The 16,851-nt window shown below is 35.9% G+C and overlaps 2 protein-coding genes across 4 annotated transcripts; both read right to left on the bottom strand.

Moving 5' to 3' along the window:
- Positions 1-2,582: 2,582 nt before the first annotated feature.
- On the bottom strand, positions 2,583-4,344 carry LOC115633556. The gene is made up of 3 exons (XM_030531013.1): positions 4,166-4,344; positions 3,147-3,395; positions 2,583-2,744 (listed from the first exon to the last, which is right to left on the bottom strand). The coding sequence occupies exons 1-3, from the start codon at positions 4,175-4,177 to the stop codon at positions 2,595-2,597; spliced, it is 411 nt and encodes a 136-aa protein (XP_030386873.1). The 5' UTR covers positions 4,178-4,344; the 3' UTR covers positions 2,583-2,594.
- A 1,176-nt stretch (positions 4,345-5,520) lies between these two features.
- LOC115633555 lies at positions 5,521-12,805 on the bottom strand. Of its 3 annotated transcripts, XM_030531011.1 has the most exons (4): positions 12,627-12,805; positions 11,258-11,506; positions 6,155-6,349; positions 5,521-5,780 (listed from the first exon to the last, which is right to left on the bottom strand). In XM_030531011.1, exons 1-3 carry the CDS (start codon positions 12,636-12,638, stop codon positions 6,200-6,202), a joined length of 411 nt encoding a protein of 136 aa, XP_030386871.1. In that variant the 5' UTR covers positions 12,639-12,805; the 3' UTR covers positions 5,521-5,780; positions 6,155-6,199. The 3 variants fall into 3 exon arrangements, with proteins under 3 accessions (XP_030386871.1, XP_030386870.1, XP_030386872.1); XM_030531010.1 differs by lacking the exon at positions 5,521-5,780 and having other exon boundaries at positions 6,062-6,349; XM_030531012.1 differs by lacking the exons at positions 5,521-5,780; positions 12,627-12,805 and adding an exon at positions 11,905-12,060 and having other exon boundaries at positions 6,062-6,349.
- Positions 12,806-16,851: the final 4,046 nt, after the last annotated feature.

Here is a 16,851-nt window from a genome sequence, read left to right as displayed (position 1 = left end):
GCTCTGCTGCCCAAGCATCAGTGCGGCGGTATGGCTGATCTGGCCTCTAGCCTTCCCAATGCTGCCTGAAATACCCACGTGCTGACCCGATGCACTCCAAAACCTGATCCTAACACCAGGCTTATGGGGAAGAAGTGGGTCTCATGTTACTAAACCCGTGATTGTTCTCCTGCAACCGACGGATAAAGCTCAAGCTAAGAGCTACATGCCGCGATAACCATCCGAATGGGCACCCGAAACCAAGAAAAAAAAAAAAAAAAAAAAAAAAATAAAATATTATCATAAAACTACATATAAATGGTAAACAAACTACATAAGAAGTCCTTTAACATACTCACGACACATCACAATAAAATCACAATAAAATAATTCATAAATTCACAAATTAATATCTAAATATAATAGCCTCATTACATACCCACGTCATATCACAATAAAATAATTCATAAATTCACAAATTAATATTCAGAAATAATAGCCTCACTAAATTACATTTTACATTATATAAACATTTAACTACTCTAATAAACACACATATTCATCAAATTCCAATTTATCATACAATATTACGCTAATTCAAATAATAATAACTTCTCGCATTCCATACAAATTAACAATACAAATCAACTAATAAATTAAAATCTTAACCCTCCTTGCTTTCATCACGCTTGGGAAATTCTTGGGCCACCTGATGCGGTCCTGTGGATGGAGCCTTGCTCTCTGGACCCGACACCACACCTGGAGTATCCATAACGGAGCAATCAGTATGAGCGAAGAAAATATGCCGCCATCTTCTCCTTGCCAAATCTCCGCCTCGTTCACAACCCAAACATCGTCTCATCTGGAGCCTCTGCCCGGATTTCTGGTTTTCTCGTCTCTTCTTCGAGGTCCATCTCGGCAACTTTCCGGCTTTGCTCATGCTTTGTATGCTGCATATCCTCAGTGCCCGGAACCATCATTATATGGAGCTGGAAAAATTAAATAAGATATTATCATAAAACTTCATATAAATGGTAAACAAACCACATAAGCAGTCCTTTAACATACCCACGTCACATCACAATGAAATAACTCATAAATTCACAAATTAATATTTAAATATAATAGCTACATTACATACCCACGTCACATCACAATAAAATCACAATAAAATAACTCATAAATTCACAGATTGATATTCAAATATAATAGCTTCATTACATACCCACTTCACATCACAATAAAATAACTCATAAATTCACAAATTAATATTCAGAAATAATAGCCTCATTAAATTACATTTTACATTATATAAATATTTAACACCTGGAGTATCCTTAACGGAGCAAAGAAAATATGCCGCCATCTTCTCCTTGCCAAATCTTCGCCTCGTCCACAACCCAAATATCGTCTCATCTGGAGCCTTTGCCCGGAGTACTGGTTTTTCTGGTCTCTTCTTCGAGGTCCATCTCGGCAACTTTCTGGCTTTGCTCATGTCTTGTATGCTGCATCTCCTCAGTATCCGGATCCATCATTATATGGAGCTGGAAAAATTAAATAAAATATTATCATAAAACTACATATAAATGGTAAACAAACTACATAAGAAGTCCTTTAACATACTCACGACACATCACAATAAAATCACAATAAAATAATTCATAAATTCACAAATTAATATCTACATATAATAGCCTCATTACATATCCACGTCATATCACAATAAAATAATTCATAAATTCACAAATTAATACTCAGAAATAATAGCTTCATTAAATTACATTTTACACTATATAAACATTTAACTACTCTAATAAATACACATATTCATCAAATTCCAATTTTTCATACAATATTACGCTAATTCAAATAATAATAACTTCTCGCATACCATACAAATTAACAATATAAATCAACTAATAAATTAAAATTTTAACCCTCCTTGCCTTCGTCACGCTTGGGAAACTCTTGGGCCACCTGATGCGGTCCTGTTGATGGAGCCTTGCTCTCTGGATCTGACACCACACCTGGAGTATCCATAGCGGAGCAAAGAAATCCATGCTGCCATCTTTTCTGCCATAGGTCGTGACTGCAGCCGACGCCTCTCCCATTGGTACCTGGAACCTGCATCCATCTCTCTGAAGCAAAACTTCGCCAAACCTGTTGCCCTTCTTCAGTGTCAACGTTATATGGCGCTGAAACATAAATAAATAAATAAAGTATTAATATAAAACTTTACAAGTACCAATTTGGTATTTTACTAATTACTATATACAAACTCTTAATTTACACACACATCAACAGTCTAAACATATTCATGTCACATCAAAATAAATAATTCGTAAACTCATAAATTATCATTCTTAAACTGCAGCTTCATCAAATCACATTAATAAACTACATTTACACTTCATAAACATTTAACAAATATACATATTCTTTAAATTCCATTTTATCAAACAATATTTACGCCAATTCAAATAATAATAACTTTTCGCATTCCATTCAAACTAACAATACAAATCAATTAATTCACTAAATTAAAATAATAACAAATATTCAAATTTACTTTAATAAATAAATATATAAAAACTTTCGTCAAATCTCCGCCTCGCCTACAAGCCAAACATCGTTTCAACTGGAGCCTCTGCCTGGAGTTCTGGTTTTCCCGTCTCCTCTTCGAGGTCCATCTCGGCAACTTTCTGGCTTTGCTCATGTTTTGTATGCTGCATCTCTTCAGTATCCGGATCCATCATTATATGGAGCTGGAAAAATTAAATAAAATATTATCATAAAACTACATATAAATGGTAAACAAACTACATAAGAAGTCCTTTAACATACTCACGACACATCACAATAAAATCACAATAAAATAATTCATAAATTCACAAATTAATATCTAAATATAATAGCCTCATTACATATCCACGTCATATCACAATAAAATAATTCATAAATTCACAAATTAATACTCAGAAATAATAGCTTCATTAAATTACATTTTACACTATATAAACATTTAACTACTCTAATAAATACACATATTCATCAAATTCCAATTTTTCATACAATATTACGCTAATTCAAATAATAATAACTTCTCGCATTCCATACAAATTAACAATATAAATCAACTAATAAATTAAAATTTTAACCCTCCTTGCCTTCGTCACGCTTGGGAAACTCTTGGGCCACCTGATGCGGTCCTGTTGATGGAGCCTTGCTCTCTGGATCTGACACCACACCTGGAGTATCCATAGCGGAGCAAAGAAATCCATGCTGCCATCTTTTCTGCCATAGGTCGTGACTGCAGCCGACGCCTCTCCCATTGGTACCTGGAACCTGCATCCATCTCTCTGAAGCAAAACTTCGCCAAACCTGTTGCCCTTCTTCAGTGTCAACGTTATATGGCGCTGAAACATAAATAAATAAATAAAGTATTAATATAAAACTTTACAAGTACCAATTTGGTATTTTACTAATTACTATATACAAACTGTTAATTTACACACACATCAACAGTCTAAACATATTCATGTCACATCAAAATAAATAATTCGTAAACTCATAAATTATCATTCTTAAACTGCAGCTTCATCAAATCACATTAATAAACTACATTTACACTTCATAAACATTTAACAAATATACATATTCTTTAAATTCCATTTTATCAAACAATATTTACGCCAATTCAAATAATAATAACTTTTCGCATTCCATTCAAACTAACAATACAAATCAATTAATTCACTAAATTAAAATAATAACAAATATTCAAATTTACTTTAATAAATAAATATATAAAAACTTTCGTCAAATCTCCGCCTCGCCTACAAGCCAAATATCGTTTCAACTGGAGCCTCTGCCTGGAGTTCTGGTTTTCCCGTCTCCTCTTCGAGGTCCATCTCGGCAACTTTCTGGCTTCGCTTTTGCTGCATCTCCTCAGTGTCTGGAACCAACATTATATGGAGCTGAAAAAATTAAATAAAACATTATCATAAAACATCATAAAAATGTGGTCCCGTTGATGGAGCCCTGCTCTCTGGACCTGACACCACACTTGGAGTATCCATAGCGGAGCAAAATAAATCCATGCAGCCATCCTTTATGCCTACTCATCATCATGCAATTAAACTCACCTGGGTCAGCTATGGCCATTACTCTGGCTTCGGCAACTTACACGTTTTCCCATCGCATCCGGAATTTAATCCGCATGGCGCTAAACAAATTAACGCCTCACGGCTCGGATTCCTCGGCCCACACAAGGCGGCTCTGTCCTTGGTTGAGCCGGGCACCCGATAATCGGCTACTACAACCGTTGGAGCTTCTGTTTCCGCTTCTAATCCTGGTCCTGCTTACTCGTCGATCCTAAAATTAAAGTAAAAATTTAAGCTTTTACACAATTCTTATTTAAATTCACTCTTACATAAACTCTTAATTTAACATTTTGTAAATTCTTAATCGCATATAGTTAAACTGTTCTTTATTCAAATGCAAAAATCGCTCATAATGTTCAAAGTTATACACTCTCTCTCATTTATGCAAACTTTGTGACCCTAATATTAACTCTTTTGTAATTACATAAGTTATGTATTTTATACTACTTTGGTGCTCCTTTGAGGGATGGGGCACCTACATCACAATGCTTCCGCTTTTTTCCGCTTCCCCTCCACTCAATCATCCACGGAAGGATTAAATCGTTTAATTTACGCTGCTGCCTCCTCACTAAATGCACTAACTTTAAGGCCAATTTTTGTATTTAACATAAGTTATTGTAAATCGAATTTTATGGCCAGTGCGCCAAAATATAGACTAAACTATTAAAAAAAAAAAAATCAAACAATATTTACGCCAATTCAAATAATAATAACTTTTCGCATTCCATTCAAACTAACAATACAAATCAATTAATTCACTAAATTAAAATAATAACAAATATTCAAATTTACTTTATAAATAAATATATAAAAACTTTCGTCAAATCTCCGCCTCGCCTACAAGCCAAACATCGTTTCAACTGGAGCCTCTGCCTGGAGTTCTGGTTTTCCCGTCTCCTCTTCGAGGTCCATCTCGGCAACTTTCTGGCTTTGCTCATGTTTTGTATGCTGCATCTCTTCAGTATCCGGATCCATCATTATATGGAGCTGGAAAAATTAAATAAAATATTATCATAAAACTACATATAAATGGTAAACAAACTACATAAGAAGTCCTTTAACATACTCACGACACATCACAATAAAATCACAATAAAATAATTCATAAATTCACAAATTAATATCTAAATATAATAGCCTCATTACATATCCACGTCATATCACAATAAAATAATTCATAAATTCACAAATTAATACTCAGAAATAATAGCTTCATTAAATTACATTTTACACTATATAAACATTTAACTACTCTAATAAATACACATATTCATCAAATTCCAATTTTTCATACAATATTACGCTAATTCAAATAATAATAACTTCTCGCATTCCATACAAATTAACAATATAAATCAACTAATAAATTAAAATTTTAACCCTCCTTGCCTTCGTCACGCTTGGGAAACTCTTGGGCCACCTGATGCGGTCCTGTTGATGGAGCCTTGCTCTCTGGATCTGACACCACACCTGGAGTATCCATAGCGGAGCAAAGAAATCCATGCTGCCATCTTTTCTGCCATAGGTCGTGACTGCAGCCGACGCCTCTCCCATTGGTACCTGGAACCTGCATCCATCTCTCTGAAGCAAAACTTCGCCAAACCTGTTGCCCTTCTTCAGTGTCAACGTTATATGGCGCTGAAACATAAATAAATAAATAAAGTATTAATATAAAACTTTACAAGTACCAATTTGGTATTTTACTAATTACTATATACAAACTCTTAATTTACACACACATCAACAGTCTAAACATATTCATGTCACATCAAAATAAATAATTCGTAAACTCATAAATTATCATTCTTAAACTGCAGCTTCATCAAATCACATTAATAAACTACATTTACACTTCATAAACATTTAACAAATATACATATTCTTTAAATTCCATTTTATCAAACAATATTTACGCCAATTCAAATAATAATAACTTTTCGCATTCCATTCAAACTAACAATACAAATCAATTAATTCACTAAATTAAAATAATAACAAATATTCAAATTTACTTTATAAATAAATATATAAAAACTTTCGTCAAATCTCCGCCTCGCCTACAAGCCAAACATCGTTTCAACTGGAGCCTCTGCCTGGAGTTCTGGTTTTCCCGTCTCCTCTTCGAGGTCCATCTCGGCAACTTTCTGGCTTTGCTCATGTTTTGTATGCTGCATCTCTTCAGTATCCGGATCCATCATTATATGGAGCTGGAAAAATTAAATAAAATATTATCATAAAACTACATATAAATGGTAAACAAACTACATAAGAAGTCCTTTAACATACTCACGACACATCACAATAAAATCACAATAAAATAATTCATAAATTCACAAATTAATATCTAAATATAATAGCCTCATTACATATTGTTGAAAATCAATACAAACATAAGTACCAATGCACGCATGTTAATATAAGCAGATAATAATCTTATGTTATCTACAAGTTATCTGTCACTGTTGCATACGAATGTAAGCATAAAGAATATGTATAGCAAAAGTGTCAGTCTCCAATAAAACTCTAAAGCGAACAGACGCACGGCGGTCCGCGACTATTGTCTTTTACTTTACTCCTACTGAGCCCTTCCCTTTTCAGCGAATATATAATCTATTCAATAGGTTATGGGCCCAGGGCATATAGGCTCATAGGAGAAGTTCAAAGTATTGTGAAATAGTAATCGTTTGGTGACTCAAGAAATATAACATTTAAAAAATGAGTGCGCTATATCAAATAGACAAATTGGAAGAGCATAACTATGACTCATGGAGCATACAGATGCGATCTGTCTTAGTGCACGCGGAATTGTGGAGTGTGGCATCAGGTGCTGAACCTAGTAATACTGAGAGTTCAAGGCCAAAAGATGAAAAGGCATTAGCAATTATAACGCTAAGTGTAAAAGCTTCACAATTGGGCTTCATTAAAAATTGCAACACTTCGTACGAGGCATGGAAAAAGTTAAAGGACGTTCATCAGCCGAGTGGACCTGTACGGAAAGTGTCGCTGTACAAGAAATTGCTAGGCAAACGCATGTTTCAAGGCCAAAGCATTTCAAGTTACATACACGAATTTAACGAAATTCTGGATGGTTTGTGTACAGTTGGCATCGAATTAAATGATGAGTTAAAAACAATCGTGTTGTTGTCAAGCTTGCCCGAACCATACGAAAATTTTGTCGTCGCCATTGAGACGCGTGACAATTTACCGTCATTTGATGTGTTATGTATCAAGCTGATGGAAGAGGGAGAGCGCAGAGGCAATGCAGATGGAGAGAGCGAGAATGCAAGAGCATTTATAGCTACGCAGCAGATCGTCGCGCATTCCAAAGCGAATTCAAAAAGGAATTCAAAAATCGTCGTTTGCTACAACTGCGGCGAAAAAGGGCACTACAAGGCACAGTGCAAGCGTGAGAAAATTCGCGGTGAAGGGAAAAAGCAATCGACAAAGAAAGAGATGGAAAAGCAGAGCAGCTTGTTAAATGCGTTGGACGTTGGAAAGATAGAGAACAACATGTGGTGTCTGGACAGCGGAGCAACAAGCCATATGTGTTGCGATAAGACGTTATTTTCAAAATTTATTGCGCACACTGAAATGATCGGTTTAGCTGACGCTGGTTTCCTGAAGGCCGAAGGCAGAGGAGAGGTGAAGTTACAGACAGAACTTTGTACCTTGGTGTTGTCAGATGTACTGTATGTACCGAAAATGAATGGCAACTTTATGTCCGTCAGCCGGTCAGTGCAAAAGAACAATGTTATACATTTTGGGCCACATTTTGCTAAAGTTATACAAAACGGCGAGTGTATACTGAAAGCGAATAAAGTTGGGAACCTTTATATGTTTCAAGGCAAACAAAATAGGTGTTATTCCGCAACTGAATCAGATGGTACATTGTGGCATAAGCGTTATGGCCATTTAAATTTTACCAGTCTGAAGGAAGTGATCAGCAAAGAGCTAGTGCGTGGTATTGGAAAGGTTTTTTTTCCCAGACAACTTGAATTGCAAAACGTGTATGCTAAGCAAAATACATGTACAGCCATTCCCAAAGGTAAGCACTAACCGTGCCGAAGAGCTGTTGGAACTGGTTCATGCTGATGTATGCGGCCCATTCGACACGAAGTCACTTGCTGGATCCAAATACTTTCTGACCTTCATCGATGACAAGTCCAGGCGTATATTTGTTTATTTTTTGCGGAAGAAAGATGAAGTGTTCAGTAAGTTCGTCGAATTTAAAAACTTGGTTGAACGGCAAACAGATAAAAAGCTCAAATGTATTCGAACCGACAATGGAGGCGAGTTTGTCAACACAACATTCAACGGTTTCCTGAAACACCATGGTATTGCAAGGCAATTGACCGTGGCTTATACTCCGCAGCAGAACGGCGTGGCGGAAAGAGCAAACCGGACATTAACGGAGATGTCCAGATGCTTATTGGTGCAGTCGGGCCTAGGCGAGTCTTTGTGGGCCGAAGCAGTCAACACAGCAGTATACATAAGAAACAGATCACCTACCAGTGCACTGAACAACCTGACTCCAATGGAAGCGTGGACAGGTAAGAAACCCTGTGTTAGCCATCTAAAAGTTTTTGGTTCCATTGCAGTTGCACTTGCAAAGGGTCCCCGTAAAGGCAAATTCAAACCCAAAGGGCATGAGTACCGTATGGTTGGGTATTCGGTAGCAGCCAAAGGCTATCGGTTATACGACCCAGAGACGAGGACGATTGTCGAAAAACGAGACATTCTATTTGATGAGCGTTGTGGTGGTCATACCAATGAAGATACCGTTACGGTAGATTTTCCTGCATGCGAGGTTCAAGAGCATGTCACTCACACGGATGGTGACAGAAGCATCGACGACGATGACAGTGAGCACAGTTCTGACGACAGCAGCTCCAACGCATATGAGAGTGCAGTCGAAAAAGAAGACTCTGACGAGGATACTGTGAAGATTGGGCCAGGCCGGCCTAAAATTGTTCGAAATGGTAAACCTGGTCGTCCAAGAAAGCAATACAATGTGCTTGGAGCATTGGTTGCTAGTGACGTAATGGTTCCGACATCCTATGATCAGGCCGTTGGTAGCACACATGCAGTATTCTGGCAAGAGGCGATGCAAAAGGAATATCAGGCACTACAATCAAACGAAACCTGGCAGATGGCTGATTTACCAAAAGATCAGCGAGCAGTTGGTTGCAAGTGGGTATACAGCCTGAAACGTGACTCTGATGGAAAAGTCGAACGTTTCAAGGCACGACTCGTTGCTAAAGGGTGCTCCCAGAAGTATGGCGTGAACTATGTAGAGACGTTCTCACCCGTTTGCAGATTGGAAACCGTGCGGTTTATTTTGGCGTTAGCAGCGGAATTGAAGCTGTACCTTCACCAGATAGATGTGTGTACCGCCTATTTGAATAGCGACCTGCATGAAACTGTTTATATGAAGCAGCCACAGGGATACACAGATCCCAATAATCCAAGTAAGGCTTTATTGCTTAAAAAGGCAATATATGGATTGAAGCAGTCGGGGCGCGAGTGGAACTCCAAGCTCGATTGTGTACTACAAGGCATAGATTTTGTAGCATGTGAAAATGAACCGTGTCTTTACAAAAGGAACGGAAGAGGTGACTTATCATTAATCCTTGTTTATGTTGATGATATAATTATAGCATGCCGATCAAAAGAGGACTTGGCCAACATCAAGTCAGCCATTACAACATCGTTTGAATGTGTTGACAAGGGAGAGCTGCATTTGTTCCTTGGCATGGAAGTGCAGCGCGACGGTGAGCTTGGCGAAATTTCGCTAAGCAATTCGCAATACATCAAAGACATATTGCGTGAACATGGATGCGAGACCTGTAGACCTACAGCGACCCCACTGGATGCTGGTTTCCAAGTGATATGTACCAGCGAGCATTGTCAAAAGGTTGACATTGCATCCTACCAGTCTTCAATTGGCGAGTTAATGTGGCTGGCGCTTACAACAAGGCCAGACATATTGCATTCCGTTGCCAAGTTAGCTCAACGGAATCAAGATCCGCATGCAGAGCACCTAGTGGGTGTAAAACATGTGCTTCGATACCTGGCGTCAACTGTGGACCTGAAGTTGCACTACAAAGAGTGTGGACAACCCCTTACCGGCTATGTGGATGCAGACTGGGGTGGCGACCGCATCGATCGCAAGTCGTATACTGGCTATGTATACTACTTGGCTGGAGGACCCATATCCTGGCGATCTGAAAAGCAACGCAGCGTGGCACTTAGCAGCACGGAGGCGGAGTATATGGCTCTTTCAACTGCGTGTAAGGAGGCCATATACCTACGGCGTCTTATAGTGGAGATTGGCTGCGGTGACTCGAGTACTCCAACTATTCTTCATGGCGATAATTTAAGTGCTCAACAATTAGCTAAGAATCCTGTACACCATGAAAGAACAAAGCATATTGATATTAGATATCATTTTGCAAGACAGGTTGTAAACGAAGAACAAATTGTTTTACAGTATACATCAACCAATGAAATGATAGCTGATATTTTAACGAAAAATCTCCCTAAAGCGAAGCATGTTCATTTTACAAAGCTGTTAAATTTGATTTGAAAATTTTTGTAAAACATGTTTGCATTGAGGAAGGGTGTTGAAAATCAATACAAACATAAGTACCAATGCACGCATGTTAATATAAGCAGATAATAATCTTATGTTATCTACAAGTTATCTGTCACTGTTGCATACGAATGTAAGCATAAAGAATATGTATAGCAAAAGTGTCAGTCTCCAATAAAACTCTAAAGCGAACAGACGCACGGCGGTCCGCGACTATTGTCTTTTACTTTACTCCTACTGAGCCCTTCCCTTTTCAGCGAATATATAATCTATTCAATACATATCCACGTCATATCACAATAAAATAATTCATAAATTCACAAATTAATACTCAGAAATAATAGCTTCATTAAATTACATTTTACACTATATAAACATTTAACTACTCTAATAAATACACATATTCATCAAATTCCAATTTTTCATACAATATTACGCTAATTCAAATAATAATAACTTCTCGCATTCCATACAAATTAACAATATAAATCAACTAATAAATTAAAATTTTAACCCTCCTTGCCTTCGTCACGCTTGGGAAACTCTTGGGCCACCTGATGCGGTCCTGTTGATGGAGCCTTGCTCTCTGGATCTGACACCACACCTGGAGTATCCATAGCGGAGCAAAGAAATCCATGCTGCCATCTTTTCTGCCATAGGTCGTGACTGCAGCCGACGCCTCTCCCATTGGTACCTGGAACCTGCATCCATCTCTCTGAAGCAAAACTTCGCCAAACCTGTTGCCCTTCTTCAGTGTCAACGTTATATGGCGCTGAAACATAAATAAATAAATAAAGTATTAATATAAAACTTTACAAGTACCAATTTGGTATTTTACTAATTACTATATACAAACTCTTAATTTACACACACATCAACAGTCTAAACATATTCATGTCACATCAAAATAAATAATTCGTAAACTCATAAATTATCATTCTTAAACTGCAGCTTCATCAAATCACATTAATAAACTACATTTACACTTCATAAACATTTAACAAATATACATATTCTTTAAATTCCATTTTATCAAACAATATTTACGCCAATTCAAATAATAATAACTTTTCGCATTCCATTCAAACTAACAATACAAATCAATTAATTCACTAAATTAAAATAATAACAAATATTCAAATTTACTTTAATAAATAAATATATAAAAACTTTCGTCAAATCTCCGCCTCGCCTACAAGCCAAATATCGTTTCAACTGGAGCCTCTGCCTGGAGTTCTGGTTTTCCCGTCTCCTCTTCGAGGTCCATCTCGGCAACTTTCTGGCTTCGCTTTTGCTGCATCTCCTCAGTGTCTGGAACCAACATTATATGGAGCTGAAAAAATTAAATAAAACATTATCATAAAACATCATAAAAATGGTAAACCAGCTACATAAGCAGTTCTCAACATACCCACGTCACATCATAATAAAATAACTCATAAATTCACAAATTAATACTTAATTATAATAGCTTCATTACATATCCACGTCACATCACAATAAAATAACTCATAAATTAATACTCAAATAAAATAACTTCATAAATTACACTTCACATTACATAAATATTTCATTACTCTAATAAATACATTTATCAAACTCCATCAAACAATATTATGCTAATTCAAATAAATATAACTTTTCGCATCTCATACAATTTAATAATAAATTAAAATCTCAACCCTCCTTGCCTTCATCACGCTTGGGAAATTCTTGCGCCACCTGACGTGGTCCCGTTGATGGAGCCCTGCTCTCTGGACCTGACACCACACTTGGAGTATCCATAGCGGAGCAAAATAAATCCATGCAGCCATCCTTTATGCCTACTCATCATCATGCAATTAAACTCACCTGGGTCAGCTATGGTCATTACTCTGGCTTCGGCAACTTACACGTTTTCCCATCGCATCCGGAATTTAATCCGCATGGCGCTAAACAAATTAACGCCTCACGGCTCGGATTCCTCGGCCCACACAAGGCGGCTCTGTCCTTGGTTGAGCCGGGCACCCGATAATCGGCTACTACAACCGTTGGAGCTTCTGTTTCCGCTTCTAATCCTGGTCCTGCTTACTCGTCGATCCTAAAATTAAAGTAAAAATTTAAGCTTTTACACAATTCTTATTTAAATTCACTCTTACATAAACTCTTAATTTAACATTTTGTAAATTCTTAATCGCATATAGTTAAACTGTTCTTTATTCAAATGCAAAAATCGCTCATAATGTTCAAATTTATACACTCTCTCTCATTTATGCAAACTTTGTGACCCTAATATTAACTCTTTTGTAATTACATAAGTTATGTATTTTATACTACTTTGGTGCTCCTTTGAGGGATGGGGCACCTACATCACAATGCTTCCGCTTTTTTCCGCTTCCCCTCCACTCAATCATCCACGGAAGGATTAAATCGTTTAATTTACGCTGCTGCCTCCTCACTAAATGCACTAACTTTAAGGCCAATTTTTGTATTTAACATAAGTTATTGTAAATCGAATTTTATGGCCAGTGCGCCAAAATATAGACTAAACTATTAAAAAAAAAAAAAAAAAAAAAAAAAAAAAAAAAGTGAATATAAAACTCTTAAATTGTGAAAAATACACTTTACTTTTTTCAATATATTTTTCTCAAGTGTTAAATTACATACATTAAATTTGCAAAAGTGTCTCTTAATCAATAGAACGACGATACACTGCCTGTGCGCATGCCCTGCTTGGCATAAGGCACTTGCTGCAAATCAAAATACATCACAAAAACAAATCTACTACATACACTCTGGCTTAAAAGTCATTCAATCTTTATTAAAACAATTAATAAAATCTAAAAACAGTGCATTAGTACACACATACACATTAAAAACGTACTAAAATTTATAAATAAAAAGTGTTAAAATTATTCTAAAATTCACAAAACTACACAAAACAACAATTTAAAACAGTCTACAGTCCATGAAATATTAAATAAAATTCGTGCTGGAACATTTATGCTGAAAAATCATATAATAAATATCGCTGCTAATTAACAGAGGCTTTTCTTTGCTCTCTTACATTGTCTTATACTGGTTATATGATTCTATTCATGTGCACATACCTGTATTGTTCCCCTCACACGTGTTTTACATATTTTTCTTCACAGTCGATTTTTATTAACATTGCTGCCTGCCTTCAGCCGCAGATCATACGATTTTCTCCAGTTGCTTCACATATATACGCATACCTATGCACACACATATACGCTACTAAAGTTTTACGCACACAGCTTTGTAATACTGCGCGCACTTTTCAAATTGTTCTGTAGAAATCTATACCGGCTAAAACAGCTAAAAGCTTTAAGCTTTTGCTTGTGCTGCTGCCTTTGGCAAATGAATTTTTCATTATTCATCTGCCTACAATAGGACACACAACGTCGTCTGTGAATATAAAACTCTTAAATTGTGAAAAATACACTTTACTTTTTTCAATATATTTTTCTCAAGTGTTAAATTACATACATTAAATTTGCAAAAGTGTCTCTTAATCAATAGAACGACGATACACTGCCTGTGCGCATGCCCTGCTTGGCATAAGGCACTTGCTGCAAATCAAAATACATCACAAAAACAAATCTACTACATACACTCTGGCTTAAAAGTCATTCAATCTTTATTAAAACAATTAATAAAATCTAAAAACAGTGCATTAGTACACACATACACATTAAAAACGTACTAAAATTTATAAATAAAAAGTGTTAAAATTATTCTAAAATTCACAAAACTACACAAAACAACAATTTAAAACAGTCTACAGTCCATGAAATATTAAATAAAATTCGTGCTGGAACATTTATGCTGAAAAATCATATAATAAATATCGCTGCTAATTAACAGAGGCTTTTCTTTGCTCTCTTACATTGTCTTATACTGGTTATATGATTGAATTGTGTCAGAGCATTTATGCTGAAAAATCATAACATAGACTTTTCTCGGCTCTTTTACATTTCCTATGCATGCGTATGCGCCAGTATAACTTTACATTGTAAAAGCTTTCATATCTGTCTGCTGGGTAAAATAACTAAAAGCTTAAAGCTTTTGCCTATTTTTTCTGCCCTTGTCAGGCATATATTTAAATTATCACCTCCTTAAATTGCTTTCCTAATGGAATAATTATTAACCTTTCTTAACCTTTCTTTGTTCATCCTATATTATTATTTTAAATAAATACAAAACTGAATACATTGACATACTTTAGTTCTTATTCCATATGTATTAAGAGCTAACAAAATTCCCCCTTATTGCTTTTTCTGCTGTAAAAGCTTTTATATATTTTGCTTGCTGATATAACTAAAAGCTTTAAGCTTTTGTTTATTTGCTGCCTTTATAAGGCAGTCATTTAAACCAAATAAATACAAATTAAATCATTGTAACACCTCAGTTCCTGTTACATACAGCTAACTATATCTTCTTATTTAAATATTAAACCAAATGTTAATACTTATATACACACTTATATATACTTAATCAAAATATCTTCTATCTACAAATAATTGTACAAATAAATTCGATCTTGAATTCAGAATAACTTTGAAATATTTATGAAAAATATTCGAATTACAAACATTTATTAAAACTTAATCTCACATTTCTATTATCACGTTTTTCTAACTTTACATACCTAAATATTTAATCAAAAGCTAATATTCATATATTCATATTTATTTATGCTTAATCAATAAATTTATTTTATCTCTAATTCAGTGAAGAAAACTTTGAAATACTTTTTGATTTACAAATATTTATTTCTTGAATTCAGAATTTAATTAAGATAACTTTGAAATATATATGAAATATATTCGAATTACAAACATTTATTAAAACTTAATCTCACATTTCTATTATCACGTTTTTCCAACTTTACATACCTAAATATTTAATCAAAAGCTAATATTCATATATTCATATTTATTTATGCTTAATCAATAAATTTATTTTATCTCTAATTCAGTGAAGAAAACTTTGAAATACTTTTGATTTACAAATATTTATTATTAATAAATTTTTCCATCATGAATACAGGACATAAGAATCTTAATGAAATTTCACCCAAGCCTAAAAGGAGCCCTAAAAACCCCCAATTGGTAACTTCTAACATTCTTATTCGTAAGCCCAATTCTCCTCCTATGGCTGAACCCTCAGATAACATTCCATCCTGTTCTACTCCCAAACAAGTAAGCTCGAAATCACATTCAGCCGTAAGTAGAACTTCAATTCCATCCACGACATTTCAATCCACAAACACTTCAACTAAAGTTACTGTTCTTTCAGGAAGCAATTCTGCCGCTCTTTATAAAAAAACTAATGCACCTCACATCTCGCCAAACTCTAGACGTGTGCGTGCCAGTGCTGAGGCCAGGCGTTCATCTGCCACGTCTCGTGTGGCGCAACACGATGGTGTAAGGCGTGAGGTTCAAAACTCCGTTAATCCTGATCTAATTGAATTGGAAAGTGAGGATGGTGGAATGGAAAGTGACTCATCACTCATAAATGCCCCCCCTTTTGCACACTCAGCTACGACCAGTACTGGTGCTGCCCAAGAGCCGGCCTTACCTACCTCTCTTTCGGCTCCGGCTGACGGCATTGAAAATCAGGACACACTTGTACCCAATTCAATCTTGACTACCGGTAAGCCACCTCCCATTCAAGCTGAATGTGAAGACGTATCTGCTCTTCTAAATTCTCTGTCCTCGCTTGTTGGACCCGAAAAATTTCTTTTGAAAATGGGTGCCCCTGGCTTCGCTTGGATTCACACAAAGGACCCCATTAGTTACAAATCTATCATTGAGTTTTTGGACTCTAAAGACATTAGATATCACACTCATCAAATGAAGTCTCTCCGTCCTCTCCGTGTGTACGTAAGAGGGCTGCCACGCACTACTTCAATTGATTTCATTAGAAATTTTCTAATTGATCAAGGTTTTGACGTGGTGGGCGTACATCTTCCGATTTTTAAGGATAAACGTAGCCCAGACCCGTCAGAAAAATTTTCGCCAAATGCGTTTTTTGTCAATTTAGTCAACTCTGCTAAAAATGAAAAAATCTTTCAAATCAAGTATATTGGCAATTTTATAGTCCAAGTAGAGC

This window comes from Scaptodrosophila lebanonensis, unplaced genomic scaffold, assembly GCF_003285725.1.
Source record: "Scaptodrosophila lebanonensis strain 11010-0011.00,11010-0021.00 unplaced genomic scaffold, SlebRS2 tig00001439-arrow-arrow-pilon, whole genome shotgun sequence".
Classification (NCBI taxonomy): Eukaryota; Metazoa; Arthropoda; class Insecta; order Diptera; family Drosophilidae; genus Scaptodrosophila; species Scaptodrosophila lebanonensis.
This window is presented reverse-complemented; position numbering and strand designations above follow the sequence as displayed.

Excerpts from the sequence above, each read along its gene's own strand:
- LOC115633556 (XM_030531013.1), bottom strand. Across the intron at positions 2,745-3,146 it reads GTTTCCCAAGCGTGACGAAG|CTCCATATAATGATGGATCC; the intron begins GCAAGGAGGGTT and ends TAATTTTTCCAG.
- LOC115633555 (XM_030531011.1), bottom strand. Across the intron at positions 6,350-11,257 it reads GTTTCCCAAGCGTGACGAAG|CTCCATATAATGATGGATCC; the intron begins GCAAGGAGGGTT and ends TAATTTTTCCAG.